At 35.3% G+C, this 17293-nt stretch overlaps 1 protein-coding gene across 5 annotated transcripts in view; it reads right to left on the bottom strand.

Moving 5' to 3' along the window:
- LOC106509506 (uncharacterized) overlaps positions 1–17293 on the bottom strand; it is a 1068352-nt gene that overhangs the window by 936154 nt on the left and 114905 nt on the right. For all 5 annotated transcript variants that reach the window (XR_014838412.1, XR_014838413.1, XR_014838414.1 and 2 more), the window contains exon 2: positions 15542–15655. Coding sequence is in view for 2 of the 5 variants with exons in the window: in XM_085014117.1 (XP_084870243.1) it covers positions 15623–15655 (33 nt within the window). In the remaining 3 variants the exon portion in view is untranslated. The remainder of the gene's footprint in view (positions 1–15541; positions 15656–17293) is intronic.

The raw sequence follows: 17293 nt of genomic DNA, 5'->3' as shown, positions 1-17293 counted from the left end.
AACTGTTTAGCCACTAGAAAGCTATATTCGATACCAGAGTAAATCACTTTTTTAAGCTTCCCCTGAGCCTGAATGAAACATTCCCCCAAACCATCACAAATACTTTCCTCCTATGTTGTAGAGCATGATTCTAGTTACTAATTTCATTTTCCAACTTCCTTCACAGCTAGAAGGTGATGCTCTAGATACAGGACATAAGTATGCCTCCATACAAATTTATAAGGTAGCCCTACAACTTATAAAGTCCTCTCTGGTACGTCTGGGTGGTATGAATTGACTAATTCAACCAGGCCCATGGACAAACAAATGACAATATTTTCTGAAATTGAAATCTTACATCATGAAAGGCAAATTAAAAGGCCCTGCCCCCACGTCAGGAGCTGTGCGTCTATATCCCCTCTTACCACCCTCGGGCATCCAAAAGTCATCAAGACAGGTCAGCTTCCAGGGAGCTTAAAGACTAGCAGAAAAGTTGAGTGTGTATAATTATGCATATTGTAACAGAATGATTAGCTTATCACAGATATTCAAGTACCATGAATACACCAATGAGAAGAAGATACGTTTTACTGCAGGAATAAGAGAAGTTTACTCCTTTTAGATAAATCAACTTTAGCTTTTAGATAAATTGGCTGGTCAGCCACAAAATATTTTTCAGGCACTATAGCATTGAGCTGGGGTTTGAATTTTGATAGAGTGGAAAAAAGGGACTGGCAACCTAAAATAAAAAGAATACCATGAGTGAAGTGTTGCCCATGCTTAAGTAATTCAGAGATTCTAATTTAACTGATTTTACAATATATAAATAGACAAGAAGCTATACAGGTAATCTGGGTTTGGTTTCTAGTCCAGAGCTGGTTTTCTTTGTACTAAACTAAGGAGTATCAATTTTATTTTATGAGAACTTGGAAGAAGAATGTTTTTGAGCACAGATACTTGGGTATACTGCCAGGTCTTATCCAGGCTCAGATCGCTCTGACAGGAGGAAGGAGTGATTTCCTAAGGAAGAGAAAAGGGGCAGTGGATTCAGTGAGGAAGCTATTGTGATGGTTGAAGTGAGAGTTTACAAGGAGCTGAACTAGCCGAGTGGCAATAATATAAAAAGAAGACAAGAGATAGCTTTTTTTTTCTTTTTTGGCCATCCCACGGCATATGGAGGTCCTGGGCTAGAGATCAGATCCTTAGCTGCAGTTGCAACCTGAGCCACAGCTGTGGCAATGCCACATCCCCAACTCACTGCGCCAGGCCAGGGATCAAATCCATGTACCAGTGCTTCCAAGATGCCACCGATCCCCTTGTGCCACAATGGGAACTCCGAGACAGCATTATTAAATTCATTAACAACTCAATTATTTATTGATGTGCCTTGTGCATCCAAGTCTTGATATTAAATTACAATACTGAAGGCTTCACTTATAAAGAACTAGATGATAATATCAATCTAAAATAATCTGATAATGTATATGTTTATAATCTATTTAATATGACTCTCAGAAGAAAAAAAAAAACCTGCCATTACAGGTATGTAATAGGCCAGTAATAGTACTTGTGTTTTAAAGATGTGACCTTAATCAAATTGATCTGATTCTCTCTCTCAATTGAGAAAGTTCAAGCATCAAACAAAATTCCTAGTCATCTGGGGAGTTCCTTCTGTGGTGCAATGGAATCAGAGGTGTATCCACAATGTAAGGATGCAGGTTCAATCCCAGGCCTGGCACAGTGGGTTAAAGGATCCAGGCCGTAACTGTGGCTCAGATCTGATCCCCAGCCCCGGGAATTCCATATCCTGCAGGCAAGAGCTAAATGTAATCAATATAAAGATTACATTTGCTTACAGCTTGCCAAAACTGAATCAAGCAGAAACAGACCAACTGAACAGACCGATCACTAGAAATGAAATTGAAGAGGTCATAAAATCACTCCCTACAAATAAAAGTCCAGGACCAGATGGCTTCACAGGTGAATTCTATCAAACATATAAAGAGGAATTGGTGCCCATCCTCCTTAAACTCTTTCAAAAGGTTGAAGAAGAAGGAATACTCCCAAAGACATTCTATGAGGCCACCATCACCCTCATTCCAAAACCAGACAGAGATACCACCAAAAAAGAAAACTATTGCCCAATATCATTGATGAATATAGATGCAAAAATTCTCAACAAAATCTTAGCCAACCGAATCCAACAACATACCAAAAAAATTATACACCATGACCAGGTTGGGTTCATCCCAGGTTCACAAGGATGGTTCAACATACGCAAATCAATCAGCATCATACACCACATTAACAAAAAAAAGGTCAAAAATCATATGATCATCTCAATAGACGCAGAAAAAGCATTTGACAAAGTCCAACATCCATTCATGATCAAGACCCTCGCCAAAGTGGGTATAGAGGGAACATTCCTGAATATAATCAAAGCCATTTATGATAAACCCACAGCAAATATAATCCTCAATGGGGAAAAACTGAAAGCCTTCTCACTCAAATCTGGAACAAGACAGGGATGCCCACTCTCACCACTGCTCTTCAACATACTTTTGGAAGTCTTAGCCACAGCAATTAGACAAACAAAAGTAATAAAAGGCATCCATATAGGAAGAGAAGAGATCAAACTGTCACTGTATGCAGATGATATGATACTATACCTAGAAAACCCTAAGGACTCAACCCCAAAACTCCTTGAACTGATTAATAAATTCAGCAAAGTGGCAGGATATAAGATTAACATTCAGAAGTCAGTTGCATTTCTGTATACCAGCAATGAAACATTAGAAAAGGAATACAAAAAAATGATACCTTTTAAAATTGTACCTCACAAAATCAAATACCTCGGAATACACCTGACCAAAGAGGTAAAGGACCTATATGCCGAGAACTATAAAACTTTAATCAAAGAAATCAAAGAAGATGTAAAGAAATGGAAAGATATTCCATGTTCCTGGATTGGGAAAATCAATATTGTGAAAATGGCCCTGCTACCCAAAGCAATCTACAGATTCAATGCAATCCCCATCAAATTACCCATGACATTTTTCACAGAACTAGAACAAACAATCCAAACATTTATATGGAACCACAAAAGACCCAGAATCGCCAAAGCAATCCTGAGAAACAAAAACCAAGCAGGAGGCATAACTCTCCCAGACTTCAAGAACTACTACAAAGCTACAGTCATCAAAACAGTGTGGTACTGGTATCAAAACAGACAGACAGACCAATGGAACAGAATAGAGAATCCGGAAATAAACCCTGACACCTATGGTCAATTAATCTTTGACAAGGGAGGCAAGAACATAAAATGGGAAAAGGAAAGTCTATTCAGCAAGCATTGCTGGGAAACCTGGACAGCTGCATGCAAAGCAATGAAACTAGAACACACCCTCACACCATGCACAAAAATAAACTCCAAATGGCTGAAAGACTTAAATATACGACAGGACACCATCAAACTCCTAGAAGAAAACATAGGCAAGACATTCTCTGACATCAACATCATGAATATTTTCTCAGGTCAGTCTCCCAAAGCAATAGAAATTAGAGCAAAAATAAACCCATGGGACCTCATCAAACTGAAAAGCTTTTGCACAGCAAAGGAAACCAAAAAGAAAACAAAAAGACAACTTACAGAATGGGAGAAAATAGTTTCAAATGATGCAACTGACAAGGGCTTAATCTCTAGAATATACAAGCAACTTATACAACTCAACAGCAAAAAAGCCAATCAATCAATGGAAAAATGGGCAAAAGACCTGAATAGACATTTCTCCAAGGAAGATATACAGATGGCCAACAAACACATGAAAAAATGCTCAACATCGCTGATTATAAGAGAAATGCAAATCAAAACTACCATGAGATACCACCTCACACCAGTCAGAATGGCCATCATTAATAAATCCACAAATAACAAGTGCTGGAGGGGCTGTGGAGAAAAGGGAACCCTCCTGCACTGCTGGTGGGAATGTAAACTGGTACAGCCACTATGGAGAACAGTTTGGAGATACCTTAGAAATCTATACATAGAACTTCCATATGACCCTGCAATCCCACTCTTGGGCATCTATCCAGACAAAGCTCTACTTAAAAGAGACACATGCACCCGCATGTTCATTGCAGCCCTATTCACAATAGCCAGGACATGGAAACAATCCAAATGTCCATCGACAGATGATTGGATTCAGAAGAGGTGGTATATATACACAATGGAATACTACTCAGCCATAAAAAAGGATGACATAATGCCATTTGCAGCAACATGGATGGAACTAGAGAATCTCATCCTGAGTGAAATGAGCCAGAAAGACAAAGACAAATACCATATGATATCACTTATAACTGGAATCTAATATCCAGCACAAATGAACATCTCCTCAGAAAAGAAAATCATGGACTTGGAGAAGAGACTTGTGGTTGCCTGATGGGAGGGGGAGGGGGTGGGAGGGATCGGGAGCTTGGGCTTATCAGACACAACCTAGAATAGATTTACAAGGAGATCCTGCTGAATAGCATTGAGAACTATGTCTAGATACTCATGTCGCAACAGAAGAAAGGGTGGGGGAAAAAACTGTAACTGCAATGTATACATCTAAGGATGACCTGACCCCCTTGCTGTACAGTGGGAAAATAATAAAAAATAAAAAAAAAAAAAAGATTACATTTGCTGCTGGTCACACTATTCACCATCATCAAGAGACCACATATGTCAACCTTCCATTTTTTTGCTGCTGCTGAAGTTATATTGAGGCTCAGAGCATTTAAATGACGTACATATAAGTTTATGTATTTAGCTTTTTCAAGAACTAGGAGTAAAACTCAGGTCTCCTCAAAATACAATACCCTTTCTATTCTTGCAATTTGTCAATGAGTTAGCTGTTATTTTATGGTACAACACAACTGCTTGATCAAAACCTGTCATACCTCAGTTATTGTCCATTCCTCCTTCTGTAGATCTCATCTTGAAAGAAACTACCAATTACCTTGCCAAACAGGTGTAAGTCATCCCAGGATCCTTTAACTCATAAAACCAATTGGTCATTATGTCCTATTTGTTCTACTGCCAATTAAGTTTCAAATCTGCCCCCTCCTAATCATCCTTCCTGCTGTTATCTAATTTGGGGAATTATCATAACCAATTTTAATTACTGTAATAATTTTCCTACCATCAATCTCTCCTCCAATATAATCTGCCACTTGCTCTATCTAGAATGACCTTTTAAGACTAAAATTCTGAAAATCTGCCAGTTTAAAGTCTCCAACGGCTGACCAAAGTTTTAGGACAAAGGTCCAAGAGTGTCAGAAAGTGAATAATCTGATCTACCTTAACTCTACAGAGCTTCCACCTTAACCCCACTGGCATGCTGGAAGCAGTTTCCTGAACACAACATGCTGTTTCTTGACCCTGTATGTTGTCATCTCTCCTCCGCCTCCTTATCATATAGCTGATTTATTTTTACCTTTCAATATACCCAAAAGCAAAGCTTACTCTGGAGAGTCTTTATTGGCAATCCTCCAACACTTCGAGGTGTTAAATGCCTCACTTTTTAAGTTTCCAAAGCACGTGGGCACAAATCAACCACAGCATTTATCTAACTGAAATACAACTATAAATATACAGGTCTATCTCTTCCACTAACTTTAAACTTTTTAGAGGTAGGGACACTATCATTTCTGCACCCCTAGAAACTAGCACAATAATTAAAACAAAATATATACACCTTGATTAAAAATAAAATTTGAAAAATGAAGGAATAATTAAAATGAATAAAGAATAAATAAGTTAATGAATCTCTATAATGCAAATACAACAGAAGCCCATGTATAAAACTATAACTACTATACAGACAGGCACCAGAGAAATGACTTGTTACACAAGCCCAATAGATAAAAGAAACATGTAAAGTTTTGAATCAGCATATTACCCACTGTAAAAATAGAAATGTATTTATGAATAAAAATTTTTTGTAGGAATAGTAGAACTTTACCTGCATTTTAACTGCTTTGATCTTTAAACTAAGGTCTTTTGAGGGTGCTGGAGTCCTCAAAATAAAATTTTTCAGTTTTTAAAACCCCTAGGCATGAGATCCCACTTTTACCTTCTTGATCAACTAATGAGATAGCCACTAGAGCCAGACATCTCATGAATAGGCAATGTGAGAGCTTGTCTTCTGTGATTGCTGCTGTAGGCTATTATCAGTGCAAGCACTATAAAAATTGTATGTAGAGGTATGAACTAATTCAAAATACTATTAAGAGTACAAATGCAATGGACAAGAGTATTAATCAAAGAAAAAAAGAGAGAGAGATGTGTCCCTCACAACTTCAACCTCCGGCTAAATGCCATAGCAAGTCTTCCTTTGATCTTTTCTACAACCTTTCAACTACTAATTATTTTTTTAATGTTCTATGAATACAAATACATGTTTGTCATTTCCCTTCATATGATGCATTATAAGGCATTAGGAAAGCAAAATGAATCTGGTTTTGAAAGTTTAATTGCACAGCTTTTGCATATACTTAAGTAGTCAATGTAAAACCTTCTCAGCAGGTGTACTATGAGATAAAGTGATTTTTCATGAATAATTCATTATTTTAAAAAAACACTTCTTCTAAGATACAATTTGCAATAATGTTTTCCAAGGGAGATCAGTGAAAATTCGAAGCTGTCATTGCCAATTTGTTTTAGTTCAGATTCAAAAGGTCACCCACTTGACACAATAGAAACTAGAAATGCCCTTTTTTCACGTCAACATGTTATGCTCCACATTTTCTATCTAAAATATTTCTGAAACCTGAGAAGTAAGGACTTTTATGCTACCCAAGAAAAATTACTCAGAAAAAATAAAATTTTCTAAACACTCCCAATTAATTTCAACAGAATACTCTAAGAAGGTGGAAATCATCTCAGAATGCCCCGCTGCAAAATATCTGGGAAATTTTATATAAAAAGACATTTTACTCCACCACAGACCTAGAAGTTAGTGATTCAAATCATGCCCCTGTATAGACTATCATTAAAATTTTCATATTTTTTTCTTTCAGAAAGAGATAAAAGCCTCCCATGTGAGCTTTTACTTTTATATCATTTTATACTCAAGGTGACTGTTTAAAGGAGGCAGATAGATATCTTCATTTTTAAGATGAAAAAAACTGATAGCATGAAAGGCTAAAAGTCACCAAACAAAACTAAGAAATAAAATAGAGATTTAAGAATAAAATATCATTATCAAAACAGCTGTAATTGCCTAGGATATCAGACTTAACATTCCCTTGGGAAAAAATTTTCTCCAAATTTCTATCATATTTTATTATTGGAAGGGCAAAATACATCAAAACATAAGATATATTATGGATAAATACTTTCTAAATTATTTACCCCTTAGAAATAAAACTTAGGAGTCCCCACTGTGGTGTAGCAGGTTAAGGATCTGGCATTGTCTCTGAAACGGCTTGGGTCACTGCTGAGGCAAGGTTCGATCCTGGGCCCAGCACAGTGGTTAAGGATCCAGCATTACTGTAGCTGTGGCATAGGTTGCATGTGCAACTCAGAATCAATCCTTGGCCTGGGAACTTCTGTATGCCTTGGGTGTGGCCCTAAACTAAAAATTAAAAAGAAAACAAAATTTGGATAGACTATATTCTTTATTACATAGAGCATGGAGCATGGGATCTGTCACCTGAAATTCAAATGTGCTTTGTGTCGAGGAAAAAAAAACCCTAAAAAAAAAATTTCAGTAGATAGCATTCTTTATCTAACAACACTGCTCTATATCTTTATCTAAGATAATGTTTTTTTTCCTCAAATACTTATATCAGTAACTTTTATCTACACTATTACTTAAAAATAACATTAAAATAATATCTAAGCCCTAATGAATTTCAGCTAAGCATAACATCTAGTACAGGTTAGAAATGCAAAAAGGTGAAGAGTCCTCTCTAGGTTATCAAGAGAGAGAAAGAACTGACATTTAGTTTTGTAAGAATAAAAATAAAAATAATAATAATAATAATAAAACTAAGTTATGTGTTAGAACAGCCAGATTCAGATCATAAAGTTTACTTTACCTAACTGGCTTGATATAGGCAAAGTTATATAAAATTCTGGTAACTGGGAAATGCTTTAACAAGTCCTGCTGTTCCAGGAGTTGAGAGTGGTTGTTGACACTTGTACAGGTGGCAGCAGAAGAAACTGAACCCCATATGCTTTATCCCAAGGCCTGAATTAATTTTCTGCTATCAGCAGGCTCAAATCATGCAGTTCTCTATCTTCTCAAGGAAGCATTTCTTCCTTCTCAGTTGCCTTCAGACTGAGATTCTCTATTTGATTACTTTCCTTCATCATTCACTTCTACAGTCTCAGAAAGAGAGGATGCTCCTCTACCACTGACTCCCAACCTCCCCTGCCACACTCCCAAGCACTATAAAAAGTACCATAAATAAACTATGATTTGGAAGCAGCATCTAGAACTATTCCTCTTCTTCTCTAACAACTACTTCTGTTCCAGCATACTTTTTCCTATGTTTCTAAAAAAAAAAAAAAAACACATAAGCAAAGAAAACCAATAACTCAACACCAACTATTTGTTGGATCCTCAGCTTCTTTTATTCACCCCTCTTTTTACCATCCCTGTATTCTGGCTTCCTATTAAAAAAATCTTTAAAACTAAGCAAGAGATTTAAAATTCAACAAAAAGAAAACAAACAATCCAATTAAAAAATGAGCAAAAGTACTAAACAGACACTTCACAAGAAATATATACATATGGCAAATAAGGATATGTGAAAATGCTCAACACCATTTGTCACTGAAGAACTGCAAACCAGAACAACAATGAAATACCACTATACCCTATTAGAAGCTAAAATCCAAAAAACTGACAATACCGATTGCTGTCAACAATGCAGAGCAACAGGAACTTTCATGTGTTGCTAGTGGGAATGTAAAATGGTGCAGCCTCTTTGGAAGATAGTCTGGTAGTTTCTTACAAAGCTAAACAAAGCAACTCAATAACATGCAAACAAACAACCCAATTAAAAAATGGGCAGAGGATCTGTATAGCCATTTTTCAAAAGACATACAGATGGCCAACAGGTACATGAAAATGTGCTCCACATCACTAATGATGAGGGAAATGTGAACCAAAACCACAACGATACAACACCTCACACCTGTTAGAAGAGCTATCACCAAAAAGATCAGAAATAACAAATGTTGACAAGGATATAAAGGAAAAAGAACCCTTGTGCAATGTTAGGGGGAATGTAAATTGGTGTAGCCACAGTGGAAAACAAAGTTTCCTTTAAAAATTAAAAATACCACTTCTGGATATTTATCTGAAGAAAATTAGAACACTAACTCAAAAATACATGTTCACACCCATGTTCGTTATTTAAAATAGTCAATTTATGGAATGTGAAACCTCAAACAAACAAAAAAAAAAGAGTTTGTGGATACAGAGAACAGATAGATCATTGCCAGATGAAGTAAGGGTAAAGGAGTGAGCAAAATGGGTGAAAGGCATTAAAAAGCACAAACTTTCAGCTACAAAATAAGTAGGTCATTTAGCTTAGCAGTTAAGGAACTGGCATTATCAGTGCTGTGGTGTGAGCTCCGTCCCTGGCCCAGGAACTTCTACATACCTCGGGTGTAACGCAAAAAAACAAAAAACAAAAAAACAAAAAACAAAAAACAAAAAACAAAAAAAACAGTCATGGGGGATGTAAGGTACAGCATGTACAGCATGATGACAACAGTATTTTTTGTTTATTTGAAAGTTCCTAAAAGAGTAAAAGTTTTGATCACATGAAAAAAAAATTGCAACTATATATTGTAATACACATTAACTAGACTTGCTGTGGCGACCCTATATATTGTAATACACATTAACTAGACTTGCTGTGGCGATCAATTCACAATACATACAAATTTCAAATCACTGTTATAATCCTGGAACAAATATATTACATGTCAATTAAATCTATTTTTTTTTAAAGCTAAACAATCCAGAAATTACACCCCTGGGCATTTACCCAACTTATTTGAAAACACATTCACACAAGTTTACATTCACGCAAAAATATACAAATATGTATTTCAGTTTAATTCAAAATCACCAAAAACTATAAACAACCAAGATGTTTTTTATCATGTGAATGTATATAAGGAGTCCTGGTACATATATACTATGAAATATTATTATTGAGTGATAAAGAAAGACAAGCTAATAAGCCATGAAAAGTCATGGATGAACTTTAAATGTATATTGCTGTTTTAAAGAAGCCAGTCTGAAAATGTCACATGTTACAATTCTATCTATACAACAATCTGAAAAAGACAAAACTACAGAGATAAGCTGATAAGTGGTTCCCAGAGATAAAAGTGGATGAATAAGGTTAAATAGATGAAACTATTCTGTATGAAATTGTAATACTGAATAACAAGACACTAAAAATTCATTAAATCCATCTGCACTATTCCATACAAGAATACACCTTGACAAAGAAAAAAAAAAAACTATGTTACAAATGTGTGAAACGATTTCACTGGAAGCAGTTGGGGGAAAGGTGCTGACCTAAGTAACTCTGGAAATGAGTAGAGTCTGGGAAATTAAAGGCAAAAGAAACTGTATGTAAGCATTTGTGCTCTAGTTGATAAAGTGATATTCCAAGAGAGTAAAGGATAACAATTCTAATATTGTATGCATGTGTACTGGAATAGAATAATTAAATAAATGGATGGTGAATGGCAAAAACCAGATTTCTCATTGTTAGAGTGGTAGGTTACAGATAAGCAAAAAGAATCTAGAAGAGCCATGCATTAATGGATTACATTCTGAGACATCAGTGTGAACTGGTGTTTAGTTTAATATAAATACAGATGATTACACAAAGAAATCTCTTATACATATATATCCTTGCTCTGTCAGCTAAGAAAGCTTAGAGGTTACAGTGCCCTAGCTGCAATGGTACACATGACCCCAGATATTGGTTTCTAATACCAATCTCCAATAAAAAGAACAAGACTCCTGGGGGTTATAGCTAGTTCTAGGGCTGGGGGAAGAACTATACAAGATGAGCCTATAGTTTCCCATAGTGCCAGAAAGAATGGAAGTACTCTAGCTCTCTCCCTCTCCCTCTCACACACACACACAGTGATGAAGCCATGTCAGAGGGACAGAGGAGTCAACTTGAAGAGCTCCCAATGGCCACAGCCAGAACAACTAGAACAACAAAATAAAGTAGTACTGCATTATAACCAAAGCATAAAATATTTGTGATTTCATAACTGACCTAAGTAGATAACTGAGTAAGTAAATACGTGGGAAAAGAAAAGACAAATCACTCATGCAGAATTCCAAATAATTCAGGCAAATACTCCACCCTCTAGGAGGTGAAGCATAACTCCCCTCTCAAGAGTAGACTACACCTGGTAACTTCCTACCAAGGAATACGACATGGGAAGAGGAAGAAAGAGGAACATAACAATGGAGAAACCCGACAAACATTACCTCAGCCAGATAGCAAGGTCCACATCAACAAGAGACATGGTGTCTACTGCATAGTATGTCATGCACATAATATGTACCTGATTATGATTTGATGAAGATGGCACTTTATCTCTGTGATCTTGCTCCCAAAAATACATAATCCAAATCAAACCATAAGAAAACTACGTGACAAATCCCAACGAATGGAACATTCACAAAATTATTTGGCCAGTACTTTTCAAACAAAGTCATAAGAACAAGGAAAGTCTTAGAAACTGTCAAAACTAAGAGGAGCCTAAGGAGACATTATGATTAAACTAATGTGGTATCCTGAATGAGATATGAAACAAAAAGGAAAAGGAAACAAAGAAACAGAAAAAAAAAACAAAAGGAAATATGACTAAAATTTGCATTTTAATAATATGTCCATTCATTAATATTTCATCAGTAATTATTAATTAATTACACCAAATATACCATACTGATATAAAATGCTAATAATGGGAAAAATGAGGTATAAATGGTTAAGTGAAAACTGTAAAAATTTCACAAGTTTTCTATAAATTAAAGTTGTTCTAAAATAAAGAGCTACTTTTAAAAAGCAACTCATTACTACAAGGATGATAAGGAAACAATTCATTACGTTGAAAATTGTTAAATTAAAGGAAAGAATCATGCATTTATCCTGTCACTCATAAAGGAACTCTATCCTGAGTAATTTTGGTGGCTTTGTAATATGTAACTTCTGAATGACATTTCCAGACTTCTCCTTGTATGCTTCTGATTCAGGTGGTCCGCAAAGGAGAATTCAATGCCCATGCAGTTTGAGGCCTCTTGTGACCCCAAACACCTGGCAGGTGAGGCCAGTCTCCTTCAAGTCACATTGTTTGAGAATGTAGCTGAAAGCCAGTGGTAAACTCCCCCTTCCATTAAATATTAGCTCAAGACCAATATATAACAAAACTATCACCATCAGGGAAACTTGAAAAGAATTTTGAAGAGTAAGCAGGACAGAAGTCACAATCTACTACAACCTAGGAAGTGACATTCCGTAACTTTTTCCACATTCTCTTCTTTACAAAAGATTCAGTGGGTCCAGCCTACACTCAAAAAGAAAGGGTTATATAAGCACTTGAACACTAAGAATGGATCAGTGGGAACCATTTTAGATGCTGCCTACCAGAGTTTGCCCCCTGGCCTCCAATGATTTACGTGCCTCTCGGATGCAAAGCACACTCACCCCATCCTAGATTCCACAAAATTCTCATCCCTTCATAGCATCAGCTCAAAGTCCATAATCTCATCATCTCAATCAGGTCCATGTATAGATGGGACTCCTTGGGAACAATGACTATTCTTCTTTTCCTTTCTAATCATTAAAAGATGCTTAATTTCCAAATCTAAAACTTGAAATAAAATCATTAACTTCAAAGGAAACACTTCCTTTCTGTTATTAGCAAATCTTGTATCATTCATCATATATATATATATATGTATATATATATATATATATATATATAAAATGCACCCTTAAATGATATTATTAGACCCTGAAGCTTCCCTATCCCTCCAGATCTCAGAGCCACTTCTCCTAGCATGTTAGTAAACTCTCCTCGCTTGTCACATATCAAGCTATCAAACGACCAAAAGCAGAGAGAAAGAGAATGCCTCCTTTTTAAAGTCAATATATAAAACTTCAGAGAAGGCCTATGTTTGGTCTACTCTGGGTCACATGCCCATTGCTGGCCTGGGCTGAACTTCTATCACGAGGCAGAGTACTGCTATTGCAAACTCACGAGAATGGGAGCAGAAGAGGTCCAGTCCCCTGAAGAAAGGTGGTAACCAGAGGAAGAAGGGTGGTAACCAGAGGAGGAAGAAAAAAAAAAATGCAGGACAGGCAGAAAAAAGAATTTCATTACAATGTTTAAGTCTAAATCATTATGTGAGTTATCGAGCCACACATAAAAGGAATGAAGAACAAATATTTAGATTCAGGTCACCTTACCTGAGCCAAAATTTCCAGCTCCTGAAAATCAATAATCTTTTTAGTCATTCATATTCATGATATATTTCAAATTTCAATTCATTGATATTTATTTCACATCTTGATTAGAAGGATATATATCTGTTTTTTATGCAAGCAAAGCTTTTTTATTAAATTAGTCTTAGTACGCTGGTTTTGTACATTAATGTTAAAATGATTTTTAGGTATGACTCAAATTTAAAAGTTCTCCAATATAACTTTTCCAGGAAAAACATGATATTGGCAAACACACTATCTTTCAAAAGCAATCTCTCTCTTATAAGCAGGGAATACTATCGACATGTTGATATGTTGGTAGGAATTATATCTTCAACTTCTTTAATTTAAAATAAAGCACGGATGTGAAATAAAACATAGATTGTTTTATGAATGAGTGAATGAATAAATAAATTAATGAGTTACTTTAAGGAGAATCACTTATAATGACTACCCATATCATAAAATAAAACTTTGCAAGCCACCCAGAAGCCCTTTCACATAACCCATCACATTAACATGTCCCCACTTCCCCAGTATAACTACTATCCTGATGATTAGAACAACTACTTCCTTTGGTTTTATGATAGTTTTATCACCTAAGTACTGTTACATTAACCAAACAAGAAGACCATTAGATTGTGACCATTAGATAAGATTAGTGTTTCTAATGCCATGGCCTACACATGTTAACCAAACCAAAATGTGAGCCTGTAAATGCCCCAAGTTTACAAAATTGAAACCTAAGGGTAACCAGTTACAAACAGCCAGCCAGGCTTTAAGCTACCACCAATCAATAATTTCCTTCTTTTGCTTTAACATTTTCTCTATAAAAGTCTCTCTCCTGGCTCCTGTCAGTGGAGCTCTACTACTTCCAGTTTGTCTCTGCCTTATTTGAATGAATTTTTGCTCAAATAAATTCTTAAAATCTTTAATATACCTCAGTTTATCTTTTAAAATTATGCATCCCTAGACACCATAGTTACTAAAGTTTAATCTTGACCTCTTTGAAAATTTTGCTGTGTCTTTTAAATCTCTTTTAATCTATAGGTTCCCCCTTCATCCCTTTCTTCTCCTTATAATGTATCTGTTAAAGAACTTGGGACAGGTTCCCTTAGCAGTTTAGTTCTTTTGAGTCTGTTACTTCAGCCCTCCCAATGATCCTATGAGGTTGCTAATAACTCTGAAAAAACCCTTTTCTTTTTAAACTAGCTCGAGTTGAATACAAGTGCCTGCATCTAAGAACCCTGATTACAAAATGAGAATAACTTTATACAAAAAATTATGTATGTGAAGTTAATTTTATATAAAGTGGAATGTAGGATGCGGGTGATAGTTATTGTGACAGAATGCTTATTGAAATTTTTATTATCTTAGGTGAAAAACAAATCTATATCATGAACAAGAGTGTTACAGTTTAATTTGTTAAAGTCACATTGATATTAAAGTGGAAAATCTTTCTAAAGGTGTTTAGCACTTGTTAGAGATTCATATAGCGATTTCTGTCAATGGGATTATGGTAGGTAAAGGTATGAGTTTATGTGGATGAAAATTTCCATGCAGAGAAACATGTGATAAGAGATTTGCGGCAAATTTTTAGGCTTGTAATATTTCCAACAAAACTCAAGTTAGCTGTACAATTTGAAAATAGAATATAATTTAGGCTTTCATAAGCATAAAAATGTATATGATACTTCTAAAAATAAAGGCAATCATTTATCTTTATATTCAGGTTGAATTGTCATGGGATTTTAATAAGACCAGACAGAAGACTCAAAACATAGACATCATCCTTAACAAGAAGCAAAGTCTGTAAGTGTGAAGTGACTTTAAGGATAAATACTTTTAGATTTAATGTAGGAAAGCCCATGAAGAGGCAGAAGGTACTACCTGAAGGGAGCCAGGAAATAGCAAATGAGATCATTGACAAACATAATATCATCATTCTAATCCAATACCTTTAGTGACTACCGTATCCTGTAGATATAAAAGGAAAAACCGAGGAAAAGACTGGATAAGAATTTAATAAACTTACCATACATTTTACATGCTTTCCATTTTACCAGGCGAGGGTCCAGAAGCATAATTATTGTTGTAGCAAAATGTATCCTTGGCATCACCCAGAGTGGTTGAAGTTCAACAGTAGTACCTAATAAAAGGATAAGAAAATGGTGCCAAGATATATAATGTAGAATAGGAATGTATAGGTCATAATATCATGATGACAGAAACATTAACTGATATAATGCTAAAAATCTACACATTACATACATTAAAAGGTAATATAAAGAGTGACCTATTTTAAAATACCTAGCTGGGAACAAATTACTCTTTGTAATCCAGGCATTCCTTTATTCAGTTATGTGTTACTTACCACTTAAATTCATTTACACTCCAACATATATCTGGAGAACACGAAAAGACAACAGCTTACAGCAGGAAAGTCAAGTATGGCAGGCACTGTGCTATGTGCCCCAGTCATAAGTTTATATCAGCTATTCCTAACTGATCATAGCACTCTTTATTGAGGAGCTGGACAAAAAGATTCAGAATCCTTCTCAACTCAGTCCTCCATATAGCTACCACTATTTTAACAAACAAAGATGATCCTTGAAATGAAAATCAATTTGCCACCTCTGGCATAGAGGAAATGGACAAGAGGATAACCCTGTATTATTTAGCAAAAGATAAACCAAAATGTAGCCAGTAATAAGGAATAAGAATATGAATTACCAATAATTACCGTAAGGAATAATGCTTCATAATGGTAAAAGTTATTAACTTAGATTTTAAAAGTCATTTCTTGGGGGAAAAACTGTAATTGCAATGTACACATGTAAGGATAACCTGACCCCCTTGCTGTACAGTGGGAAAAAATAAAAATAAAAAAATTAAAAAAAAAAAGTCATTTCTTCAAGTAGTATGACAGTCAAATGATTTAAACTCCTTATTTTTCAAATCATGCTGTATAACCTTCTACACTACAGTTTATGTTCATTCTCATAAAAGTCATATTTCATAAAAAGTAAGATACTGTGAACATGTAAGTTTTTGAAGAAAACGCATGTGTGAAATAGACTAACCATGACATATCAAACTTTGATATACAAAAATTTATTTCCTTGAAAATGTAAATCAATTTAAAAAATTATTGATCTTCTACTACTGTCAACACAGTAGATTACTGTGCAATGATTCAGAATACATGCTATAGATTCTTAGCGCTTGTGGTCAATTCCTGGGCCCACCACCATTTAATCTTATGGGGCAAGTAACTTCTCTAGGTCTGAGTTTCTTCATTTATAAAATGGACTAAAAATATTACTGATGTCATTGTATCTTGTAAAGACTAAAGGAATATTATACCACACCACACTACAACACTTACTTCTAGTAAACACATAATTTTCAGATATCATTATTTTTGCTATTTTTATTGTTGTTATTATTATTATACAAAGACCAATATAATTACTCCTACCTCCTACTTCAGGAGTCTGGGAGCATGGGGTGGAGAGGAGGAGATATGAGGAAGATAAAGAATATGTACTATGAAATAATATTGCTATAATATATAACAGAATAATATTGATACATTGACATAAAAACTATTATATGAATTTAAGTTGAATTATTATGATTTAAAAATCAGGTGAAAGAATTGAGAGGGGGTTTTTTTGTTTTTTGTTTTTTTTTTTTGTCTTTTTGCCATTTCTTGGGCCGCTCCCGCGGCATATGGAAGTTCCCAGGCTAGGGGTCTAATCAGAGCTGCAGCCACCGGCCCACG

The sequence above is a fragment of the Sus scrofa genome, chromosome 2, assembly GCF_054392235.1.
Source record: "Sus scrofa isolate SSC_HxYL_T2T_F1_AM1 chromosome 2, Sscrofa_HxYL_maternal_Yorkshire_Landrace_v2.0, whole genome shotgun sequence".
NCBI classification, from domain to species: Eukaryota; Metazoa; Chordata; class Mammalia; order Artiodactyla; family Suidae; genus Sus; species Sus scrofa.
Note: the sequence above shows the minus strand (reverse complement) of the source record. Positions and strands in the feature narration are given on the sequence as shown.